Raw genomic sequence first — 22930 nt, forward strand, 5'->3', positions numbered from 1 at the left:
AACAGAGGATTTGCCAGACTTTGATGATGGGAATACTTTGTTGGGAGGTGTTAGCTGGCCCTGATTGTTTCCTGTATGGAATTCCCCTGTTTATTTACTGTCCTGGTTTTAGAGATTATATTGTTCTGCATTATTCTATCCCAGTAATTATTTCATATTAAAGTAGAATCTCACTTATCCAACATTCACTTATATAATGTTCTGGATTATCCAACGCAGTCTGCCTTTTCATAATCAATGTTTTTGTAGTCAGTGTTTTAAATTCATTGTGATATTGTAGTGGTAAATTTGTAAATACAGTACAGTAGAGTCTTATTTATCCAACATAAACAGGCTGGCAGAATACTGGATAAGCGAATATGTTGGATAATAAGGAGGGATTAAGGATAACCCTATTAAACATCAAATTAGGTTATGATTTTACAAATGAAGCACCAAAATATCATCTTAGACAACAAATTTGGCAGAAAAAGTAGTTCAATACACAGTAATGCTATGTAGTAATTACTGTATTTATGAATTTAGCACCAAAATATCACAATATATTGAAAACATTGACTACAAAAATGCATTGGATAATCCAGAACATTGGATAAGCGAGTGTTGGATAAGTGAGACTCTACTGTAATTACTACATAGCATTACTGCGCATGGAACTACTTTTTCTGTCAAATTTGTTGTATAACATGATGTTTTGGTGCTTAATTTGTATAACGATTACCTAATTTGATGTTTAATCGGCTATCCTGAATCCCTTCTTATTATCCAACATATTCACTTATCCTGCCGGCCTGTTTATGTTGGATAAGTGAGACTCTACTGTATATTGATAATCTTCTATTATCTGCTTAGAACTGGATTATATGAGGCCTCTTCTTCACAGCTGGATAAAATGCACACTGAAGTGGATTATATGGCAGTGTGGAGTCAAGATAATCCAGTGCAAAGCAGATAATGTAAGATTATAAATGGGTTATAGAGCTGTGTAGAAGGCCCTTGAGTCTACACTGCCATATAATTCAGTTAAAATCAGATAATCTGTGGAAGAAGCCTAAGTGAGGCCTAAATCTGCCTGTCCCCTAACTGAAGCCTGGCTGTCCCTTGGCTGGTTGCTAGGCAACCAAGTGGGCAGAGATTAGCCCTCTAAACTGGCAGCAATTGGATAAAAAAAATTATTGCTCTCCCTCTAATTAGGACTTTATTTTTCTTTTCTTTTTGTTGTATCAACCTTGAGGCGTGGATGATGGGTTGTGTTGTCAAATTTTGAGATTGGGGGGCCTGTACTTTTGTTGTTTTGTCCACTGCCCTGATGCCATCACTCTTTTATATATATAGACTAGCAGTGCCCGGCCACGTGTTGCTGTGGCATCGTCCTAAGTGGGTTTTTGTTCGTGGAGGCAAGTATGAATGTTGTAATTAGTCACCTCGATTAGCATTGAATGAGCTTCAAAGCATGGTTGTTTCCTCCCTGGGGGAATCCTTTGCTTGGAGGTGTTAGCTGGCTGTGGTTGTTTCTTGTCTGGAATATACTTATTTTCAGAGTGCTGTTCTTTATTTACTATCCAGATTGTAGAGTTTTGTTTATATTGATGGTTTCCAGGAACCTAATAATAATAATAATAATAATAATAATAATAGTAATAACAACTCTGAGAGGGAATCCTTTGTTGGGAGGTGTTAGCTGGCTCTGGTTGCTTCTTGCCTGGAATATGTCTAGCTGTGCTCAGCCACGCATTGAAGCTCCATTCACCTGGTTAATGTCACCAAGTTTCCTGAGGAGGGGGGGCTATGCACATGCATACTTTGTAATTTTTTATTTTGGGTTTTTTTTAATGTAATTTGGACCTCATTTTATAGGGTTTTTGATGGAAAGATATAGATTGGATGACTATGTCTTTTGTGGACAAATTTGGTGTGATTTGGTCCAGTGGTTTTGTTGTTTGCTCCATGGGAATTACGCACATTACATTTTTATATATATAGATATATTTTAGTTTATATTTACAGTAGTCTATATTTTGGTATGGGTTTTGCAGTAACAAATGCTATGAAAAAAGCATTTGTCACTGCAAAAAAGGCACTTTTTGATATCTTCATTACTTCTCCTTCCAGATGAGATCCGCACAGGACCCTATCATTCCCTCTTCCATCCCGAGCAGCTCATCAGCGGCAAGGAAGATGCGGCCAACAACTATGCCCGTGGTCATTATACTATCGGAAAGGAAATCATCGACACGGTCCTGGGCAGGATCCGCAAAATGGTAAGTGAAGGGGGTCAACTTAGAGAAAGAGGCACAAATGCCCCATAGGAATAGTATTTAGTATCTATCACAGCGTAGAGCAGAGGTGCCCCAACTTTTTAAGTGGAGGGCCAATTCACAGTCCCTCAGACTGTCGGGGGCCTAGACTATGATGAAATAGTAAAAAATTAGGATTGTTGTTGTGTGCCTTCAAGTAATTTCAGACTTAGGTCAACCTTAGTCTGTTTAGGACAGAGGCCAGGTCAATGACCTTGGAGGGCCTTAGTTTGGGGACTCCTGATCAAGATGATCTCATAAGACCATAGGTAAGCCAAGAGACCTCCAAAGACCACTTAGATGGCCTCATAAGACCATAGATAAGGAAAGGGACCCTCAAAGACCATCTAGATGGTTTCATAAGACCATAGGTAAGGAAAAGGGCTCCCAAAGGCCATCTAGGCAATCTCATAAAACCATAGGTAAGGAAAGGGACCCTCAAAGGCCATCTAGATGGTCTCATAGGACCATAGCTAAGGAAAGTGACCTCCAAAAGCCATCTAGATAGTCTCATAAGACCATAGGTAAGCAAAGAGACCTCCAAAGACCATTCTAGACGATCTCATAAGACCAAAGATAAGCAAAGAGACCTCTAAAGACCACCTGGATGGTCTCATAAAACCATTGGTAAGGAAAGGAACCCTCAAAGGCTGTCTAGATGATCTCATCAGGCCATCAGAAGACCATAGACATGGAAAGGGACCCTCAAAGACCATCTAGATGGTTTCATAAGACCATAGGTAAGGAAAGGGGCCCCCAAAGGCCATCTAGACAATCTCATAAAACCATAGATAAGGAAAGGGACCTCCAAAGGCCATCCAGATGTTTTCATAAGGCCGTAGCTAAGCAAAGAGACCTTCAAAGACCATCTAGATGATCTCATAAGACCACAGGTAAGACTAAGTCAACCCTAAGTCTAAAGTTTAGGACAGGGGCCAGGTCAATGACCTTGGAGGGCCGCATCCGGCCGACAGGCCTTAATTTGGGACCTCTGGCATAGAGTGAAGCTAGCCAATGCTATAAATGAGCTTATGGTAGGAAACAGGAGAGAAAATATGCAGGATGCTCTGATAAGGTTCCAAAATACTTAAAAGAATCTATGGGATTCACATTGGGGTTCTATGGTATGCTCTGGTGAAAGCATACCATAGAATCATCTGGAGAACCTAGCAAATTCCTAAAGAGATAATGGTAATGGTATACACCCTAAGTTCTTCCATGATTTGTTTTCAACACACTGTAGCAATCTGAAGATGTAATGAGATGTAAATCCTGATTATTATCCATTTTGCCAGTGTAATCAAAATAGGGGTTTAATGGTTAGCAACTCTTGGAACTGTTACTGTTTTGGAACTCACTTCCCACATCCTACCACCATAAGAATATAATGAAATATGTTTTTGTTCTAAATTCTCTGTAGAACTTTGTGCATGCATGTATCATCAAAATACCTTTGTCTACAGCAATGGTTCTCAACCGTTGGGCCTCTAGGTGTTTTGGACTTCAAATCCCACAGTTCCTAACAGCTGGTAAGCCGGCTGGAATTTCTAAGAGTTGAAGTCCAAAACACCTAGAGGCCCAAAGGTTGGAACCACTGGTCTACAGTGCAAATTCTTCACTGCAACTCTATGGCCAACTTCTGCTGGAAATCAACTACAGAGTTACACAGTGTAGACCAGAGGTGTCCAACTTTTGGTCCTCCTGTAGTTTTGGACTTCAACTTCCATAACTTTGGATAAGTGGACCAGAATTTCTGGGGATTGGAGTCCCAAACACACCTTGAGGACCAAATGTTGGGGATGCTGGTATAGACAAAACAAAGTTCCCAGACTTTGGTCCTCCAGTTGTTTTGGACTTCAACTTCCATAACTTTGGACAAGCTGAGAACTTCTGGGAATTGGAGTCCCAAACACCCTGGAGGACCAAATGTTGAGCACACTGGTGTAGACAAAACAAAGTTCCCAGACTTTGGCCCTCCAGGTGTTTTGGACTTCAACTCCCAGAATTCCTAACGATTGGACAAGCTGAATAGGACTTCTGGAAGTTGGAGTTCCAAACACCAGGAGGACCAAAGTTTGGGAATGACTGCCACAAACAGCCCTATGGATAGCTTCAGAAAGGTAAAAGCACCATCTTTGTCTAATAATCCAGGGGTGGAAACTATGTGGACTTCAAGGTGAAGATGGACGTTCCTCACCATTGATTGTATTGGGTTAAAGCTTCTTGTTGATGTTCTCCCAACAAAATCTGGAGGGCCATACAGTTCCCACCCTTGAGTTACCCAAATTTTTGGAACGACAGTAGTCAGTACCAATAACCCGACTTCTCTTCCCAACGCAGGCCGACCAGTGCTGTGGCCTTCAAGGCTTCTTGGTCTTCCACAGCTTTGGGGGAGGTACAGGGTCAGGCTTCACCTCCCTCCTGATGGAGCGTCTCTCGGTCGAATACAGCAAGAAGTCCAAGCTGGAGTTCTCAGTGTACCCCGCCCCCCAGGTCTCCACTGCGGTTGTGGAGCCTTATAATTCCATCTTGACCACCCACACCACCTTGGAGCACTCGGACTGCTCATTCATGGTGGACAACGAGGCCATCTATGACATCTGCAACCGCAACCTCGACATTGAGCGTCCAACCTACACCAACCTCAATCGACTGATTGGTCAGATTGTGTCTTCTGTGACCGCTTCCTTGAGGTTCAAAGGCGCCCTGAATGTCGACCTGATAGAATTCCAGACCAACCTGGTGCCTTATCCCCGCATCCACTTCCCTTTGACCACGTATGCTCCCATCATCTCCGCCGAGAAGGCCTATCATGAGCAGCTCTCCGTGCCAGAAATCACCAGCGCTTGCTTCGAGTTTTCCAACCAGATGGTGAAGTGTGACCCTCGCCGGGGCAAATACATGGCCTGCTGCCTGCTCTACCGGGGGGACGTGGTGCCCAAGGACGTCAACGCGGCCATCGCCGCCATCAAGACCCGGAGGTCCATCCAGTTTGTGGACTGGTGCCCGACCGGCTTCAAGGTGGGCATCAACTACCAACCACCAACCGTGGTTCCCGGAGGAGACGTGGCGAAGGTCCAGCGGGCCGTCTGCATGCTGAGCAACACAACGGCCATCGCCGAAGCCTGGGCCCGGCTGGACCACAAGTTCGACCTGATGTACGCCAAGCGGGCCTTTGTCCACTGGTACGTCGGGGAGGGCATGGAAGAAGGAGAGTTCTCCGAAGCCCGGGAAGACCTGGCCGCCTTGGAGAAGGATTACGAGGAAGTCGGGAGAGATTCCGCCGACGGAGAGGAAGAAGACGACACCGAGGAAGAGTTCTAGAACCCAGCGAGGATCCGATCTAGAACCCAGCGAGCATAAGGCGGAGAGAGGTCCACCAACACCATTCTCTCGAAAAATAAAGTATTACTTGTTTATGTTAGACTTTCGTAATGTACGGACTGTTAACACCCTGAGCTTTCTTTAGAATGCACTCCTTGTAGTAATCCTTTTTGTAATCTTTTCCTAAAGCTCTATTATTGTTGTTACTCACAACCAAGACAACGAACTAACGGAACCACTCGATCAGGACTCAGTGATAACCTCAACAGAACGCACATTCATCATGTCGGTTGCATCAACACAAAGGAAAACATGATCCGTCAATAACGTCCCTCCCCAAGTTGACGTTTGCTCTCTGCAGAGATTCTGCCATTGACTTTCTTGCTAAATGAGATCCAAGCATCTTCTATGTATGTCTTTGTTTGCTGTCCCTGTATGGTCATTTTTCTATTAAAAGAAGTATCCACAACACTTTTCTCCAATTTTCTATAAAAATTCAATTATGTTTTTTTTTCTAGTTTCATACAATGTCCTTTGTGGATAGGAGTCAATAAGAGGTAATCAGATCTTTATGTTTTATTATTATTATTTTATTATGACACAGCAAACAAGATAGACATGCTGGATTTCGTAGCACAAAATCACAAATCGAACTCTTCCCAAGTGTCCAGGACTGTGTGATGTATTTTCGGATGATGCGCGCAGATCCAATTATTATTATTATTATTATTATTATTATTATTATTATTATTATTTTATTGTATGACATAGCAAACAAGATAGACATGCTGGATTTCGTATCACAAAACCACAAGTCGAACTCTTCCCAAGTGTCCAGGACTGTGTGATGTATTTTCGGATGATGCGCGCAGATCCCAGTAGGGTGGCCTTTTGCAGTTGACAGATTGTAATTTTGTCAATGTTTATTGTTTCCATTATTATTATTATTATTATTATTATATATATAACCCTAACCCTAACCGGGTGCCGTGCCAAAAGATCTCAGCCGGCATTTGGAAACATTAGACATTGACAAAATTACGATCTGCCAACTGCAAAAGGCCACCCTACTGGGATCTGCACACATCATCAGAAGATACATCACACAGTCCTAGACACTTGGGAAGTGTTCAACTTGTGATTTTGTGATATGAAATCCAGCATATCTATCTTGTTTGCTGTGTCATACAATCAAATAATAATAATAATAATAGTCCTAGACGCTTGGGAAGTGTTCGACTTGTGATTTTGTGATACGAAATCCAGCATATCTATCTTGTTTGCTGTGTCATAAAATAATAATAACTTTATTTGTATTCCACCCTATCTCCCCAAGGTGACTCAGGGCCGATTCCAACATACAATGGCTCCGTAAACAAACAAATAATGACATAAAATCCCAGGGAAACCCCACATATAAAAATCACATTAAAACCTAACATCAAATTGAAGCCTAATATCAGTGAATTAAACCTAAGATCAATAAATTAAACTGCATGTAGTCAAACAAAATTATATAATAACAAAATCCACATTAATTCTGGAGATAGAGGGAACCTAATTCCTAGTATTGATTGAGACGCCTTGTGAACATTTTTCCAGTATTCTTTGATTTTCTTACATTTCCACCATTGATGGAAGAAAGTTCCTACTTCCTGATTACATTTCCAGCATTTGTTCGTGTTATATTTGCTAAAATTTGCTAATTGAACAGGGGTAAGGTACCATCTGAAAAACATCTTGTACCAGTTTTCTTGAATTTCTATGGCTTTTTTATTCCAATTTTTTTATTCCAATTTTTTTATTCCAAATTTCCTCCCACTGGTTTATATATATAAATACATATTTACTAGGCATACCAAACGTAAAAATAAACAAGAATCAAGACAAACTACTATTTTTTATGGGAACCGCGGCAAGACTAGCAGCAGTTAGAATATGGAAGCAAAAGGAGGTTCCTACCATTAATGACTGGATTTTAAAACTATTTGACATAATACAAATGGACACTTTAACTCAAAGATTAAGAGAAGTCAAAGGAAAAACAGGCTGGGTTTCAGAGATTTTATCCAGAAAAATTGATATAATTTAACAATAGACTTATTTGATATATGAAATACATCAAAATATCAAGACTGTTAATACCAGAAAATGAAAATAGACAACAAGAGTCTAAGACCCTCAAGAGGACAATGGTAAGTCAACCTTTTTTTTAAAAAAAAAATGTTATTTTTATTTATTTTTATTTTTTCTTCTCTTCTGTTTTTGCTCTTTACTTTCCTCCCACTATTTCTACACAATTGTTTTCCTCGCTTTCACTGTAATCTATATATATAAAAGAGTGATGAAATCCTGGCGACCGACAAAACAACAAAACTAAACACCCCAAAACCTCGAAAATTGACAGCACAACCCCTCATCCATGCCTCTACGTTCATACAACAAAAAGAAAAGAAAAATAAAGTCCTAATTAGAGGGAGAGGAATAATTGTTTTTATCCAATTGCTGCCAGTTAGAAGGCTAAGCTCTGCCCACTTGGTCTCCTAGCAACCCACTCAGCCCAGGGGACAGGCAGAGTGTAGGAATAATAATAATAATAATAATAATAATAATAATAATAAATTTATTCTTATATCCCGCCCCATCTCCCCGAGGGGACTCGGGGCGGCTCACAACAATAATAAAAACAGTGACAAATTACACATTGTAAAATCAAACATGAAAAGCAGTCATACAATCAATACATACATCACATGTTAAAAACAAGGAGGTAAAACAGTTCTAGGCCGAAATAGAGGGCTTCTGTAGCTTCGTGGCAGAAGTACTCAGCAAGGAATCAATAATCATGGCAGAACACTCTCTAATTAAATTAAATGGGCAGACAAATCAACCCCCAAAAATTAGTCGTCGAAGGCCCTCTGGAAAAGCCAGGTTTTAAGGCTTTTTCGAAAGGCAAGGAGGGTGGGGGCCTGTCTAATCTCCCTCGGGAGTGAGTTCCAGAGGCGGGGGCCACAGCGGAGAAGGCCCTCTCTCTCTCTCGTCCCCACCAGCCGCAACTGCGAAGGTGGTGGGAGCGAGAGGAGGGCCTCCCCCGAAGAGCGAAGAGATCGTGCAGGTTCGTAGGGGGAGATGCGGTCTCGAAGGTAGGTGGGTCCCAAACCGTTTAGGGCTTTGTAGGTGATAACCTGCACCTTGAATTGGGCCCGGAAAACAAACGGCAGCCAGTGGAGCTCCTTAAACAGAGGCGTAGAACGCGCCCTGTAGTTTGCTCCTGTTAGAAGCCTGGCTGCCGAGCGCTGAACTAATTGTAATTTCCGGGCCGTCTTCAAAGGCAGCCCCACGTAGAGCGCATTGCAATAGTCCAGTCTAGAGGTAACTAAGGCATGGACCACCATGGTCAGATCAGACTTCTCGAGGTACGGTCGCAGCTGGCGCACAAGTTTGAGTTTTAGCCTCAAGCGTCAGCCCCGAATCCAGGAGGACCCCCAAGCTGCAATGGACCTGCGCCTTCAGGGGGAGTGCGACCCCGTCAAGCACAGGTGGCCACCCAATACCCCGATCAGACTTGCGACTGACCTGGAGGACCTCTGTCTTGTCGGGATTAAGTCTCAGTTTGTTCACCCTCATCTAGGCCAACACAGCGGCCAGGCACTGGTCCAGAATCCGAGGGGCTTCCTTGGATTTAGGTGGAAAAGAATAGTAAAGTTGGGTGTCATCCGCGTAGAGATGGCACCGTACTCCAAAACTCTGGATGACCTCTCCCAGCGGTTTCATGTAGATGTTAAAAAGCATGTGGGACAAAATAGAACCTTGCGGGACCCCACAGGTCAATGGTCAGGGGTCCGAGCAGGTGTCCCCCAGCTTCACCAACTGGGAACGGCCCTCCGGGAAGGACTGGAGCCACTGGAGTGCAGTAATAATAATAATAATAATAATAAAACTTTATTTATACCCCGCCACCATCTCCCCACGGGGACTCGGGGCGGCTTACATGGGGCAGAGGCCCAAACAACATAGGACAAAATATAGGCAACATAATACAAACCACACTATAAAAAGATAAAACAGTAATACAATATAGCAATTAAAACAAAAATACAGGATAAAAAATTGCATTTAAAACACATAAATGGTAAAATCGTAATAAATATGTTGGATAATAAGGAGAGATCAAGGAGATGCCCACCAAACACCAAATTAAGCCATGATTCTACAAATTAAGCACCAAAACATCATGCCAGACAACACATTCGACAGAAAAAGCAGTTCAATACACAGCAATGCTACGTAATTTACTGTATTTACGAATTTAGCACCAAAATTTGCTAGAGAGAGCCAGGGACTCAGTTCTATCTTGTCTCCTGTGCCATAGCAACATGCTGTGCTAATTTTATATACATATATATAATATACAATAATTTATAAATATACAATATATTGTATGTACAGTAGAGTCTCACTTATCCAACACTCGCTTATCCAACGTTCTGGATTATCCAACACCCCAAGCCCCATCCCAGAGAGCCGCCCCAGAAGGATACCATGGTCGATGGTCTCGAAAGCCGCTGAGATGTCCAAGAGAACCAGGAGGGTCACACTCCCCCTGTCCAGTTCCCTGCGGAGGTCATCCACCAAGGCCACCAAAGCCATCTCGGTACTGAACCCAGGCCTGAAGCCAGACTGTGAGCGGTCCAGAAAATCCGTATCATCCAAGAATCCCTGTAGGAAGGTGCCTATAAAATACAGACACCACCAGACAACGCCACAGCAACGCATGGCCGGGCACAGCTAGTTATAGTTAAAAGCACAATTAAAAAAAACAAAAAAATAAAAAATAATTAAAATAATTAAAAAAGAATAAAAACATCCACATTAATTTACAGCAGTTCACAGTGTACGTGGTTATATGGTCAAACGATGACCTTTGGGCTGGCATTGTTCCTGACCAAATAAACACAATTAAATATCTAGTTGAAGAGGTCATCACAATATGATATTATTTATCTCATTCAATATTTTTAGTCAGTATCTAAGTCCACACAAGCAATCCCATGACATATCCAGGTAAGTCCCCAAATAATCATATTTTCTACAGCATCTAACATGATTTTGTTTATTAATTAACCTAAGACAATGATGGGCAACCTTTTGCACTTGGTGTGTCAAAATTCACCAAAAAACCTAGCATGACTTGGGTGGTGTGTCACTTCGAGAGAGAAAAAACCATAATTTCACAATATATATAGTTTAAATAACAAAAATATATAATTGTAATATATAACTGTATTTAATAAATCAAAAACTATTTACTACCATTATTTCCATGTAAAACAATCTTTGGTACCTCTTGCAGTTTCCACGCTGATTTCTCTCTATTGTAATTTCAATGTAGTCATGAATAATGAACAATATAATAATAATAATATAATAGTAATAATATAATAATATACTACAATAATAATAGAATAATAATAGAATGATATCATTCATATATATATATATATATATATATATATATATATATATATGTATATGTATATGTAAATGTAACATGCATAATTGACCCGCAGTAAGACATGCATTATGTCAAAGCGTGGATATGACTGAACACCATTGAAATACACCATTGACATACAACAGGCTGTGAGTTTTTCGGGCTGCATGGCAATGTTCCAGCAGCATTCTCTCCTGACGTCTCGCCTGCATCTGTGGCTGGCATCTTCAGAGGTCTGTTGGAAATGAGACAAGTGGAGTGTGTATGTATGTATGTATGTATATCTATATATATAAAAGGGTAAAGAAATTTCGGCCTAAGACAAAACAACAAAACTACACATCCCAGAAACACTAAACTTGCCAGCACAACCCCTCATCCATGCCTCTACGTTCATACAACAAAAAGAAAAGAAAAATCAAGTCCTAATTAGAGGGAGGGTAATAATTGTTTTTATCCAATTGCTGCCAGTTAGAAGGCTAAGCTCCGTCCACTTGGTCTCCTAGCAACCCACTCAGCCCAGGGGACAGGTAGAGTTAGGCCTCACTTAGGCCTCTTCCACACTGCCTATAAAATACAGATTATACAGACTAGGGCCTTTTACCCTAGCACTCAAGACCTGGCTCTTTACTAGAGCTTTTAATCTATGTTAATTTTATCAATACAGTAGAGTCTCACTAATCCAAGCCTCGCTTATCCAAGCCTCTGGATAATCCAAGCCATTTTTGTAGTTAATGTTTTCAATATATCGTGATATTTTGGTGCTAAATTCGTAAATACAGTAATTACAACATAACATGACTGCGTATTGAAGTACCTTTTCTGTCAAATTTGTTGTATAACATGAAGTTTTGGTGCTTAATTTGTAAAATCATAACCTAATTTGATGTTTAATAGGCTTTTTCTTAATCCCTCCTTATTATCCAAGTTATTCGCTTATCCAAGCTTCTGCCGGCCCGTTTAGCTTGGATTAGTGAGACTCTACTGTATTTGTATGTATGTATTTTTATCCTTTACAATTTTATCTTGTAAATCGCCTAGAGCATCGTGGATGGAGGGCGATTAATAAGTAATTAAATGATGATGATGATGATGATGATTATCTGATTTTAACTGCATTATATATTACCCATTTATAATGGACTTAATGTCTGGGGAAAACCTTGACCCTTGACCTTAACTACCACCAATTCCTCAATACTTTATTTCCCATACCACCAGACTTCGCCACAGCAATGCGTGGCCGGGCACAGCTAGTGTATATATACACACACACACACACACAGAGTGGACAATTTCAACAGAAAGGAGGAAACCATGAGAATAAACAAAAACTGGTCACCAGTATAAAAAAACACCAGAATCAGGACAGTAAATAAACAAAGAGGGGAACTGACGACAGCAAACAATCAAGTGCCAGTGAACACCTCTCAAACAGAGGGTGCCTCCAGGCAACAACAGCCAGACTTTGCAAGGCTACTCAATTGCTACTCAAGCTTGCCAATTGCAACATCCACACTAGCTTCAAACAGACAAGGGTTCTTTCTCCTACCCTGGACATCATTCCACAGAGGGTGCCTCCGGGCAACAACAGCCAGGCTTTGCAAGGCTTCTCAATTGCTACTCAAGCTTGCCAATTGCAACCTCCACACTAGCTTCAAACAGACACAGGTTCTTTGTCTACCCTGGACATCATTCCACAGAGGGTGCCTCCAGGCAACAACGGCCAGGCTACCTCATGCAGAGACCCTCACTGATAAGACTTTGCAGCTTCAATTTTATTTATTTATTTACTTATTGACAGTATTTATGTTCCACCCTTCTTTCTCACCCCGAAGGGGACTCAGAGCGGATCACACAATGTACACATACATAGCAAACATTCAATGCCATACGACAACATACAGAAAGAGACACAAAGGCAATTTAACATTCTCCCACTTCCGGCTTCATGAGAGTATGCTCGATTCCGGCCACGGGGGGCGCTGTTGCTTTGTCATCCACTGCAACACCGAGTCCTTGATGGATTACTTCCTCATTCCTTTTTGCACGCTGCTGGACAATTTTTATGGTGTTGCAAATTAGTTAAATTAGTATTCTTTAAAAAAAATTCACAGTCCCCCACTACCACAAATTATGCAGCCGAGTTTCCCGTATTTGGGGGTGAGCACACCCGGAGTGCAACGGATGAGCCTCACCCTGGGAAAACCACCTTTGTGATCATGCAAGGCTACTCAATACTAATCAAGCTTGCTAATTGCAACATTCACTCTTGCTTTACACAGACAATGGTTCTTTCTCCCACTATGGACATTAATCCACAGGTATATAAACACTCCACTCGCCTCATTTCCAACAGACCTCTGAGGATGCCATAAGCCACAGATGCAGGCGAAACGTCAGGAGAGAATGCTGCTGGAACATATTGGCCAGACAGACCGGAAAACTCACCGCAACCCATTTTCTAGCGTTACACCATTAAGTTGTATTTCTGGAATTGCAGATGGATTGGTTGTTGCCTATTGCTGGGAAATGAACATTTTGATATTCAGCAAGAGGCCAAGTTTTCCATAAGCTTCTGCAAAAATGTTATGCAACTCTGCTGATGGTTGAATGTTATAGTGAAAATGCAGAAGTGCATTACATTAAGTAAAACTCAGGATTGTTATGCTTTTGGGCCAGCATTTATTTCTTTTTCCCTGGCTTGATCTCTGTTGAATCCGTGTCCTGGAAACAATAGCCGTGTTTATTGGCAACAGCCGTCCTGAGTGCCCGGATAGTACAAACAGACAGCTAAGTATAGATAGTACATTTCATTTTAGGAAATTTGTTTAAATTTAACCTGGAGAGTAAGAATTAATAGTACTTGGTAATGCTGGGAGTTTAGGTCATGAGACATTTGCAATTGTAAATTTGCAATTCCCAGCATTCTATAATATTTATTTATTATTTAATACATTTACTGTATATACTCGAGTATAAGCCTAGTTTTTCAGCCCTTTTTTTAAGACTGAAAAAGGCCCCCTCGGCTTATACTCGGGTGAGTGTCCTGGTTGCCTTATATTTGGGTCAGCTTATACTCGAGAATATATGGTACATTTATTACTTTTCTCTATTATTATTGGTATTATTACATTTATTATTTTTCTCTATTATTGTTGCTACTATTACATTTATTTGACTCTATTTTTATTATTATTATTATTAATAATACATTTATTATTTCACTCTGATATTATTATTATTGCATTTATTACTTTTCTCTATTATTGTTGCTACTATTAATTTGTTTTACTCTATTTTTATTATTATTAATACATTTATTATTTCACTCTGATCTTATTATTATTATTATTGCATTTATTATTTTACTCTATTATTACATGTATTACTTTCCTGTATTTATTATTATTATTATTATTATTATTATTATTATTATTATTACATGTATTATTTTACTCTATTATTATTAAAAGGATACATAAGCACATTTACATTGAAGAAGATGAGACTAAGGATTTGATCAGAGTTGATCAGTCTTATCTTAAATTTGAGCTTTATGTAAATGTTCAAAAACATTTAACCTACTGATGCCTCTATTAATGTAATTTTATTGGTATCTATTTTTATTTCTGAAATTTACCACCCTCGGCTTATACTGGAGTCAATGTTTTCCCAATATTTTGTAGTAAAATTAGGTGCCTCGGCTTATATTCGGATCGGCTTATACTCGAGTATATACGGTATATTCTGCCTTTCTCACCCCGAAGGGGACTCAGAGCGGCTTACAAATTAAATTTACATACAATATTATATTATTAGCATAGCACAATACTAGCAATAAATTACCATATTGTACTATATCTATATATTGTAATATTATTAATAATATTACATGTAATATATAATATATATATTTTAAATATAAACTTTATTAACATGTAATATATAATATATAATTAATATTATTATATTGTATTATTAGTATTATATTGTATTACAAAGTAAAATTATTAATATTATATGCATATACAATATATTATTATATATTATTGTATTTATTTTGTGTCAAAAGCATTGCATAATAAATAAGTTTATTTTTGTAAATTATATTGTATATATGTATATATGGATGTGTGTACACGTACACACATACATATGTATATATACATATACACACACACACATATATATACATATATATATATATATATATATATATATATATATATATATAAAATTAGCAAAGCATGTTACTGGTGGGAGGGGTAGCTTAAAGTGGTATCAAACTGTGTTAATTCCACAGTGTAGATGCATTCTTAGCTGTAACTTGGACTCCAAGAAAGGGAGTTGTGGATTATTTGGAATAAGTGATGCTAAGGGCATGCTATGGTTAAATGTTTGGATCATCTGGACTGCAACTCCCATGATCCACTTACCATGCAGGATGGGGACGATGGGAGTTACAACCTCCAGTTATTTCTGGAAGGTCAAAAAGCTTCTCCATTCCAATCTTGAAGCTGGAAAGGACAACAGAATAAATAAACAAAAGGAATGTAAATATATGCTGCGGCCCCTTTAAATCTGGGGAACGGGAAAGGGGGCGGGTCATAGACAAATGAAGACTGACGCATTTCTCCTCCCTTCCCTTGTGGGCGTGGCTAAAGAGGAAGGGGGCGTGACGTATGCAAATACAGACCTTTTTTTCCAGGCTGATGTCAGCACTTGAAAAGAACTAGGGGGCGTGGCCCTGAGATCTTGAGTGACAGCCCTTCTTAACCAATGGCAGTGGGCATACAGTCGGAGGGCAGGACTTCCTTCCCGGATTTGTGAACGGTGGAGGCTTGAACTCGGCGGCGAGAAGCCGAGCCGGCCGCCGCCATCATGATCAAGAAGTTCGACAAGAAGGACGAGGAGTCCGGTAAGAGACAGGCTGGGAGGCCCGGCGTCGCTAAGGTGGCCAAGCCTTTCGAGGTAGGCCCGGTTGCTAGGCAGATTCGGAGGCCCCTTGGAATAAAGGGCAGGCGACCCCGTAGGGAGGAACTTGGGCCTGAAGCAAAGCCTCTAGGGGCGTGGCTTCGGAGGGCACGCCCCCATGCAAGAGGGGGCGTGTCTTGCTGCTCCTTCCTAGCATCTTGCAAAATAATAATAATAATAATGTGTGATATTCATATCTATAATATATATTAGGAAAGGCAATAGCAGGACTAATAATATTTAGTAATAAAAATGTATAAAAATATTTTAGGAAATGCAATAGGACTAATAATAATAATTATTATTTGTAATACTGTAATAAGGAAGGCAATAGTAGGACTAAAATAATAAAGAAATAATAGTATGTTGCAAAATAATAATAATGTGTGATATTAATATATAATATATTAGGAAAGGCAATAGTAGGACTAATAATAATTTGTAATAAAATGTATAATAATAGTTTAGGAAATGCAATAGGACTAATGATAGTAATAATAATAATTTGTAATAATAAGAAAGGAAATAGGGCTATAAATAAATAAATAGCAGTATGTGAATGATATGTTGGGAAGGGCAATAGTAGGACTAATAATAATAATTGATAATAGAAATGTATAATAATGTTTTAGGAAATGCAATAGGACTAATAATAGTAATAATAATAATTTATAGTAATAGGAAAGGCAATTGTAGGACTTATATATAGGACTAATAATAGTAATAATAATTTGTAATAATAGGAAAGGCAATTGTAGGATATATATATATATATATATATATATATATGAACTATATGAGAAAGGGAATAGTAGAATGAATAATAATAGTAATATATATATATAAATAATAATAAATTAGGAAATTCAGTAGTAATAATAATAATTTTAAGTTCAAATCCCACAATTATTTTAAGTGAAACAATGAAGAATATCTGTGCCAAATTGGGTCCAGATCTGTCAAGCCATTGAAGAGCCTCATATTTTGATAGTATAATAATAAAACTTTATTTCTATTCCACCCTATCTCTCAAAGGGACTTTGACTTTTATGTACGGTATATAACTAGCAAAAACAAGAAACTGTAAATAATACTATGTACCAAAATTTGAAAAATGTTCTGTTCCTGGTTTGAAAGTGTAATTTCCTGTTTAATTGTGCGATACCTATTTTCAAAGTCATTCTACTTCAGAAACTTTGTTCTTGTGGCACAAACTATGTTGAAATGGTTGAGACTCAATGAGATATTCATTGAAAATCTATTGCATCATAATAATAATAATAATAATAATAATAATAATAATATAAAACTTTATTCCTCCCTATCTCCCCAAGGGGACTCAGGGTGGAATCCATATACAATGGCAAACATTCAGTGCCTCCTTAAACAAACAAATACTGACATAAAATCCCAGAGAAACCCCGCATATAAAAATAACATTAAAACCTAACATCAGATTAAAGCCTAACATCAACAAATTAAACTGCATGTAGTCAAACTTACATAATAACATAAAATCCAAGCAAACACCAACAGCCAACTAGAGTTCACAGTGTGGGTTGGTTATATGGTCAAAAGATTACCATTGGGCTGGCGTGGACTAGGAAGGTCCAAATACGATATAGTTCTCAGCCAGGGGCCTGGTAGTGATCTCTCTTTATCTAAAATGTGCTATAGCCGGATGTCCCTCATACAGAAACAATTTTTTTGCAGTTTGATAAACTTTTTCCATGTTTTTATGATAGAACCGATTAGGAAATGACATTTATAATCCAGGAACAAAAATTATGTTACATAATGTAATAGCAAAACCCCATTGACATGGAAGATTTCTGCCAAAAGTCACTGTAGAGCCGTGCCAGAAGATGTGTGGCTCCTTTTATGGGGATATTGACCCACGATTCTTCCCCATCTCTATTTATTGCTGGATAATGATGTGTTTCTTTCCCTTCTTCCTCAGGGAGCGGCTCCAACCCCTTCCAGCATTTGGAGAAGAGTGCCATCCTTCAGGAGGTGAGGCCAGGCCTTTCTTTGCATCTCAGAAGTACAGGATCGGCATCCTTATTTACTTATTTTTATTTATTTACAGTATTTTTATTCCGCCTTCCTCACCCCGAAGGGGACTCAGGGTAGATCACAATATATATATACAGTAGCGTCTCACTTATCCAACATACAGTAGCGTTTCACTTATCCAACGGGCCGGCAAAACGTTGGATAAGCGAATATGTTGGATAATAAGAAGGGATTAAGGAAAAGCCTATTAAATATCAAATTAGGTTATGATTTTACAAATTAAGCACCAAATCATCATGTTATACAACAAATTTGACAGAAAAAGTAGTTCAATACGCAGTAATGCTATGTTGTAATTACTGTATTTATGAATTTAGTACCAAAATATCACAATATATTGAAAACATTGACTACAAAAATGTGTTGGATAATCCAGAACGTTGGATAAGTGAGACTCTACTGTATATGGCAAACATCCAATGCCATTAGACATAGAGACAGAGATAAAGACACAGAGGCAATTTAACATTTTCCAGCTTCCAGGCTTCATGAGGGTATGTTCGATTCCGGCCACAGGGGGAGCTGCTGCTTCATCATTTACTGTGACACCGAGTCCTCAATGGATTGCTTCCTCATTCGTTTCTGCATGCTGCTGGATGATTTTTATGGTGCTGGACGATTTTTATGGTCCCTTAATTTTCCTACTTGATAGATGAACTATCTTTCGGGCTTTAGGTCAACAACGAGTTGGGCTATTTTTAATGGTTAGGTGCTCAATCTGACACGGGCTAGCTTCGAACTCAAGACCTCTTGGTCAGTAGTGATTTATTGCAGCTGGCTACTAGCCAGCTGTGCCACAGCCCGGCCCTTAAACTCTGCCTGCATTTCCTTCATTCCTTCTGTCCATCTCCCCGCAGGCCCGCATCTTTAACGAGACCCCCATCAACCCACGGAGATGCCTGCACATCCTGACCAAGATCCTTTACTTGCTGAACCAGGTAAACGGAGGGGCTTCAGCACAATTCCTTCCGAGTCTATGCCTTATGATCTGGGAATATTTAACTTGGAGAAAAGAAAGTTGAGAACTGAGAGTATAGCTGTCTCTGAAGCCATATCATGTGGAAGAGGGAGCAAAAACCTGTTACATAATAATAATAATAATAATAATAATAATAATTAGCAACTTTATTTTTATACCCTGCCTCCATCTCCCCGCAGAGACTCGGGGCGGCTAACATGGGGCCAAGCCCAATTTCCCCACTAAACAAAATAACATACATTCACAATAAAACAGATATCATCGATATTTAACATTACACATATTAAAACCAACATTTAACAACAATATACTGGTAAATAAAACCATCAAATAAGAACAGTACAGCAGGTTAAAATATAAGGCTGGGCAGTGATCCAAAGAATGCATTATTAAAATCTGATAAGGTAGATAAAAAGTGCTCCCGTGATTAGGATACAACCATGGTTTCAAATACCAGAAGGGGATTCTGTCTGACTTTCTGACTGTAAGATTTCTTTGACAGTGGAATAGTTTAACCAGTGAGTGTCCAGACATATTTAGTTCGATCACATGTAATGGATAATAAAACAAAGTGGGAACAGAACTGACTTTGTTCCTTGCAGGAAGTTCATAATCCCTCTGTTTTTTTGCTGTTCAGTTAGCGTTCTTACTGTTTTACTGTGACTAAAACAATATATTAAAAGTGGCTCAAATAGCTCTTGAGTTGATTAGAGAGTTGTAAGCTAACCACATCTATCTCTATTTTCTAGTCTAAGAGAAACAACAACAATAACAATAATTTTACTCAACACTTTGACTTCCTTGGTGTCTGTTACGTATTAGCTGCTCCTCTCTTTTAGGGTGAACATTTTGGGACCACGGAAGCTACAGAGGCCTTTTTCGCCATGACAAGATTATTTCAGTCCAATGACGTGAGTAGCCGATTTTTCTTTCCCCGAGTTTCTGGTTGCATGAAGAGCACTGCAATTTCTTTGTTTTTAGAAATAACTAGCTGTACCAGCCACACATTGCTGTGGCATCGACCTAAGTGAGTTTTTGTTTGTGGAGGCAAGTATGAATGTTGTAATTAGGGTAATTAGGTCTTGCAGCTTCAAAGCCTGGTTGTTTCCTCCCTGGGGGAATCCTTTGTTGGGAGGTGAGCTGGCCCTGATTGTTTTCTGCCTGGAACTACAGTAGAGTCTCACTTATCCAACACTCGCTTATCCAACGTTCTGGATTATCCAATGCATTTTTGTAGTCAATGTTTTCAATATATCGTGATATTTTGGTGCTAAATTCATAAATACAGTAATTACTACATAGCATTAATGTGTACTGAACTACCTTTTCTGTCAAATTTGTTGTATAACATGATGTTTTGGTGCTTAATTTGCATAATCATAACCTAATTTGATGTTTAATAGGCTTTTCCTTAATCTCTCCTTATTATCCAACATATTCACTTATCCAACATTCTGCCGACCCGTTTACGGTCGTGAGACTCTACCTTGTTTTCTGAGTTTTGTTCTTTATTTACTGTCCTGGTTGTAGTGTTTTGGAATGCTGGGTGCTAGGTTTTGTTCATTTTCATGGTTCACAGCAACCCAATAACAACAACAACAACAACAACAACAATAATAGTAATAATAATGACTCAGAGGTGGAGGGTGTCCAGAGAAAGGATGAGTAATCCTTCTGAGGAGCATCTTAAAATGCTAGGCCTGTTTACTTACAGAATAAAGGTTGAAAGGAGACATGAGAGCCATGTATAAATACTGTCCACTGCTCTCCCTCCTAAGAACAATCCCTTACAGCAGTAGTACAGCTGTTTTTCTCTCATCACAAACTCTCTCTTTTGAGGGGGAAAGGGGGTTGGGTTGCCAGCCAAATTTGTGGCCAAATTTGGTGTGATTTGGTCCATTGGTTTTGTTGTTTACCCCATGGGAAAAACACATATTACATTTTTATATATAGAGATTTTATGCATGAGAATGCAGTGCCTTTTCATCTTGGTGCTCTTTTGAATATAACTCTAGAATCATCATTTCTTGCTCTTTAAAATTGTCGGGGAGTGCATGAGTCTTGTCTTGCTCTTTTCACAGCAAACCTTAAGGAGGATGTGTTACCTGACCATCAAAGAGATGGCCAACATTTCGGAAGATGTTATCATCGTCACCAGCAGGTAAATGGGCATTCAGTGATCTCTGAAGTCCAGCTTCCACTCCTGCCATTGTCTTGGCCTTGGAAAGCTTGGTTTCGTTCAAGGGTATTTCATATCTAGAAGTTCTTTCATTGTGTGGCAAAGAGGCATTAAAGCTGTGCCTGCCATCAAATGGCCCAGAGAAAGCTGAGGCCCAAACAGCCAAGAGTCTGTATTGTTTCTGTGTCTGTCTATATATACCAGGAATGGGCTGGCTTGGGCCCTCCAGGTGTTTTAATGCATTGCTGTAATCTAGAACAGACTTGTTTACTTTTATTCATTTAATTCAAAGGCTGTAGCCCATCTCGAGTCATGGTAATTTATTATTATTATTATTATTATTACCATCATCATCATCTCCATTAACATCATGTTAATGGGAATCCTGCCTTATCTTTTGCAGCCTGACCAAAGACATGACGGGGAAAGAAGATGTCTACCGAGGGCCTGCCATTCGAGCACTTTGTAGGATCACAGATGTAAGTTTTAAAATGGACAGTGAGGGCTTTCGCCACTTCAGCAGCCGTCAAATTGCTCCCAAGTCTTTTGAAGCACAAGCAAAGGAAGAGGAGAAGATGGGACATGTACCGTATTTTTCGCTTTATAAGACGCACTTTTTCCCCCCCAAAATAGAGGGGAAAAGTCAGTGCGTCTTATAAACGCAATCTGCGTCCAGGAAGGGAGAATGGGGCGATCTGTGCCGTCCGCACGCGCGGACAGCACAGATTGCCCCATTCTCCCTTCCTGGCGATCTGCATCTTATCATCAGGTGCGTCTTATAAAGCGAAAAATACGGTATATATTTTTCATATTACTGACAGTTAAGCTGAAGAACTTCACCCTTGTTTTTCCTTTGCCTTCCCAGGGCACGATGCTGCAGGCCATCGAGAGGTATATGAAGCAAGCCATTGTCGACAAAGTCCCCAGTGTGTCCAGTTCGGCGCTGGTGTCGTCCTTGGTAAGTGAAGAAAGGGTGGATGAATCCCACTCAGCGGGTGCAGAACATGAGGAACTGAGCAAGACTTCTGTGGCTCATCCTTCACTGTATCCCATACCACTATAAGAAGTTTTGTGGGAGTCATACCAGTTGCATTAGTACAGGGATGGCCAATTTTGGCAGATCAGGGAAAGGGCAGTTCTCTACTCTTGGAGACAATGGTCAAACCATTTCTTATTTATTAAATATATATCTTGCCTTGTAGGTTTTGGTTAGAATTCAAGGTGTTCTCATATATAGACAAGCACCAACCCTGTCTGCCTTTAGAAAACAATTAAAAACAGGCTTTTCCAGTGTGCCTTTGAATAATTAACCCCATGACAACCCCCCCCCCCCCCCAAATAGAAAAACGGCATTCCTGCACTTTATTTTGCTCCTGTATCGGAAACAACTTGACTTCCTACTCCACCCTGAATTCTCCTAGAAAACTCTTCAGCACTCGTCCAGGCACTTTATTAAATGGTCTTGCAACTTTATACTTTTGCACTTTCTGACTTGACCACTCCCATTTTATTCATTAGTGGTGGTGATTGTTTTATACCATTTTACCATTTCATTTTATTATTATTTATAACCTGTTTTATCTTTATGTTTTGTTGATACTGTT

At 39.4% G+C, this 22930-nt stretch overlaps 2 protein-coding genes and 1 long non-coding RNA gene across 3 annotated transcripts in view; 2 read left to right on the top strand and 1 right to left on the bottom strand.

The window, feature by feature from the left end:
* Positions 1-6090, top strand: part of tubal3 (tubulin alpha like 3) — a 20670-nt gene extending 14580 nt beyond the window's left edge. Inside the window, exons 3-4 of the mRNA XM_008122639.3 lie at positions 2113-2261; positions 4638-6090. Coding sequence (XP_008120846.1) covers positions 2113-2261; positions 4638-5621 — 1133 coding nt within the window. The 3' untranslated portion in view covers positions 5622-6090. The remainder of the gene's footprint in view (positions 1-2112; positions 2262-4637) is intronic.
* Positions 1-15798, bottom strand: part of LOC134299684 (uncharacterized) — a 25134-nt gene extending 9336 nt beyond the window's left edge. The window contains exon 1 of the long non-coding RNA XR_010006947.1: positions 15555-15798. This is a non-coding gene — a long non-coding RNA (uncharacterized LOC134299684). The remainder of the gene's footprint in view (positions 1-15554) is intronic.
* Positions 15799-15880: 82 nt separating this feature from the next.
* copg2 (COPI coat complex subunit gamma 2) overlaps positions 15881-22930 on the top strand; it is a 34343-nt gene continuing 27293 nt past the window's right edge. Inside the window, exons 1-7 of the mRNA XM_003228813.4 lie at positions 15881-16036; positions 18053-18105; positions 19026-19106; positions 19987-20058; positions 21229-21308; positions 21730-21805; positions 22192-22284. Coding sequence (XP_003228861.2) covers positions 16000-16036; positions 18053-18105; positions 19026-19106; positions 19987-20058; positions 21229-21308; positions 21730-21805; positions 22192-22284 — 492 coding nt within the window. The 5' untranslated portion in view covers positions 15881-15999. The remainder of the gene's footprint in view (positions 16037-18052; positions 18106-19025; positions 19107-19986; positions 20059-21228; positions 21309-21729; positions 21806-22191; positions 22285-22930) is intronic.

This window comes from Anolis carolinensis, chromosome 5 (genome assembly GCF_035594765.1).
Source record: "Anolis carolinensis isolate JA03-04 chromosome 5, rAnoCar3.1.pri, whole genome shotgun sequence".
Lineage (NCBI taxonomy): Eukaryota > Metazoa > Chordata > Lepidosauria > Squamata > Dactyloidae > Anolis > Anolis carolinensis.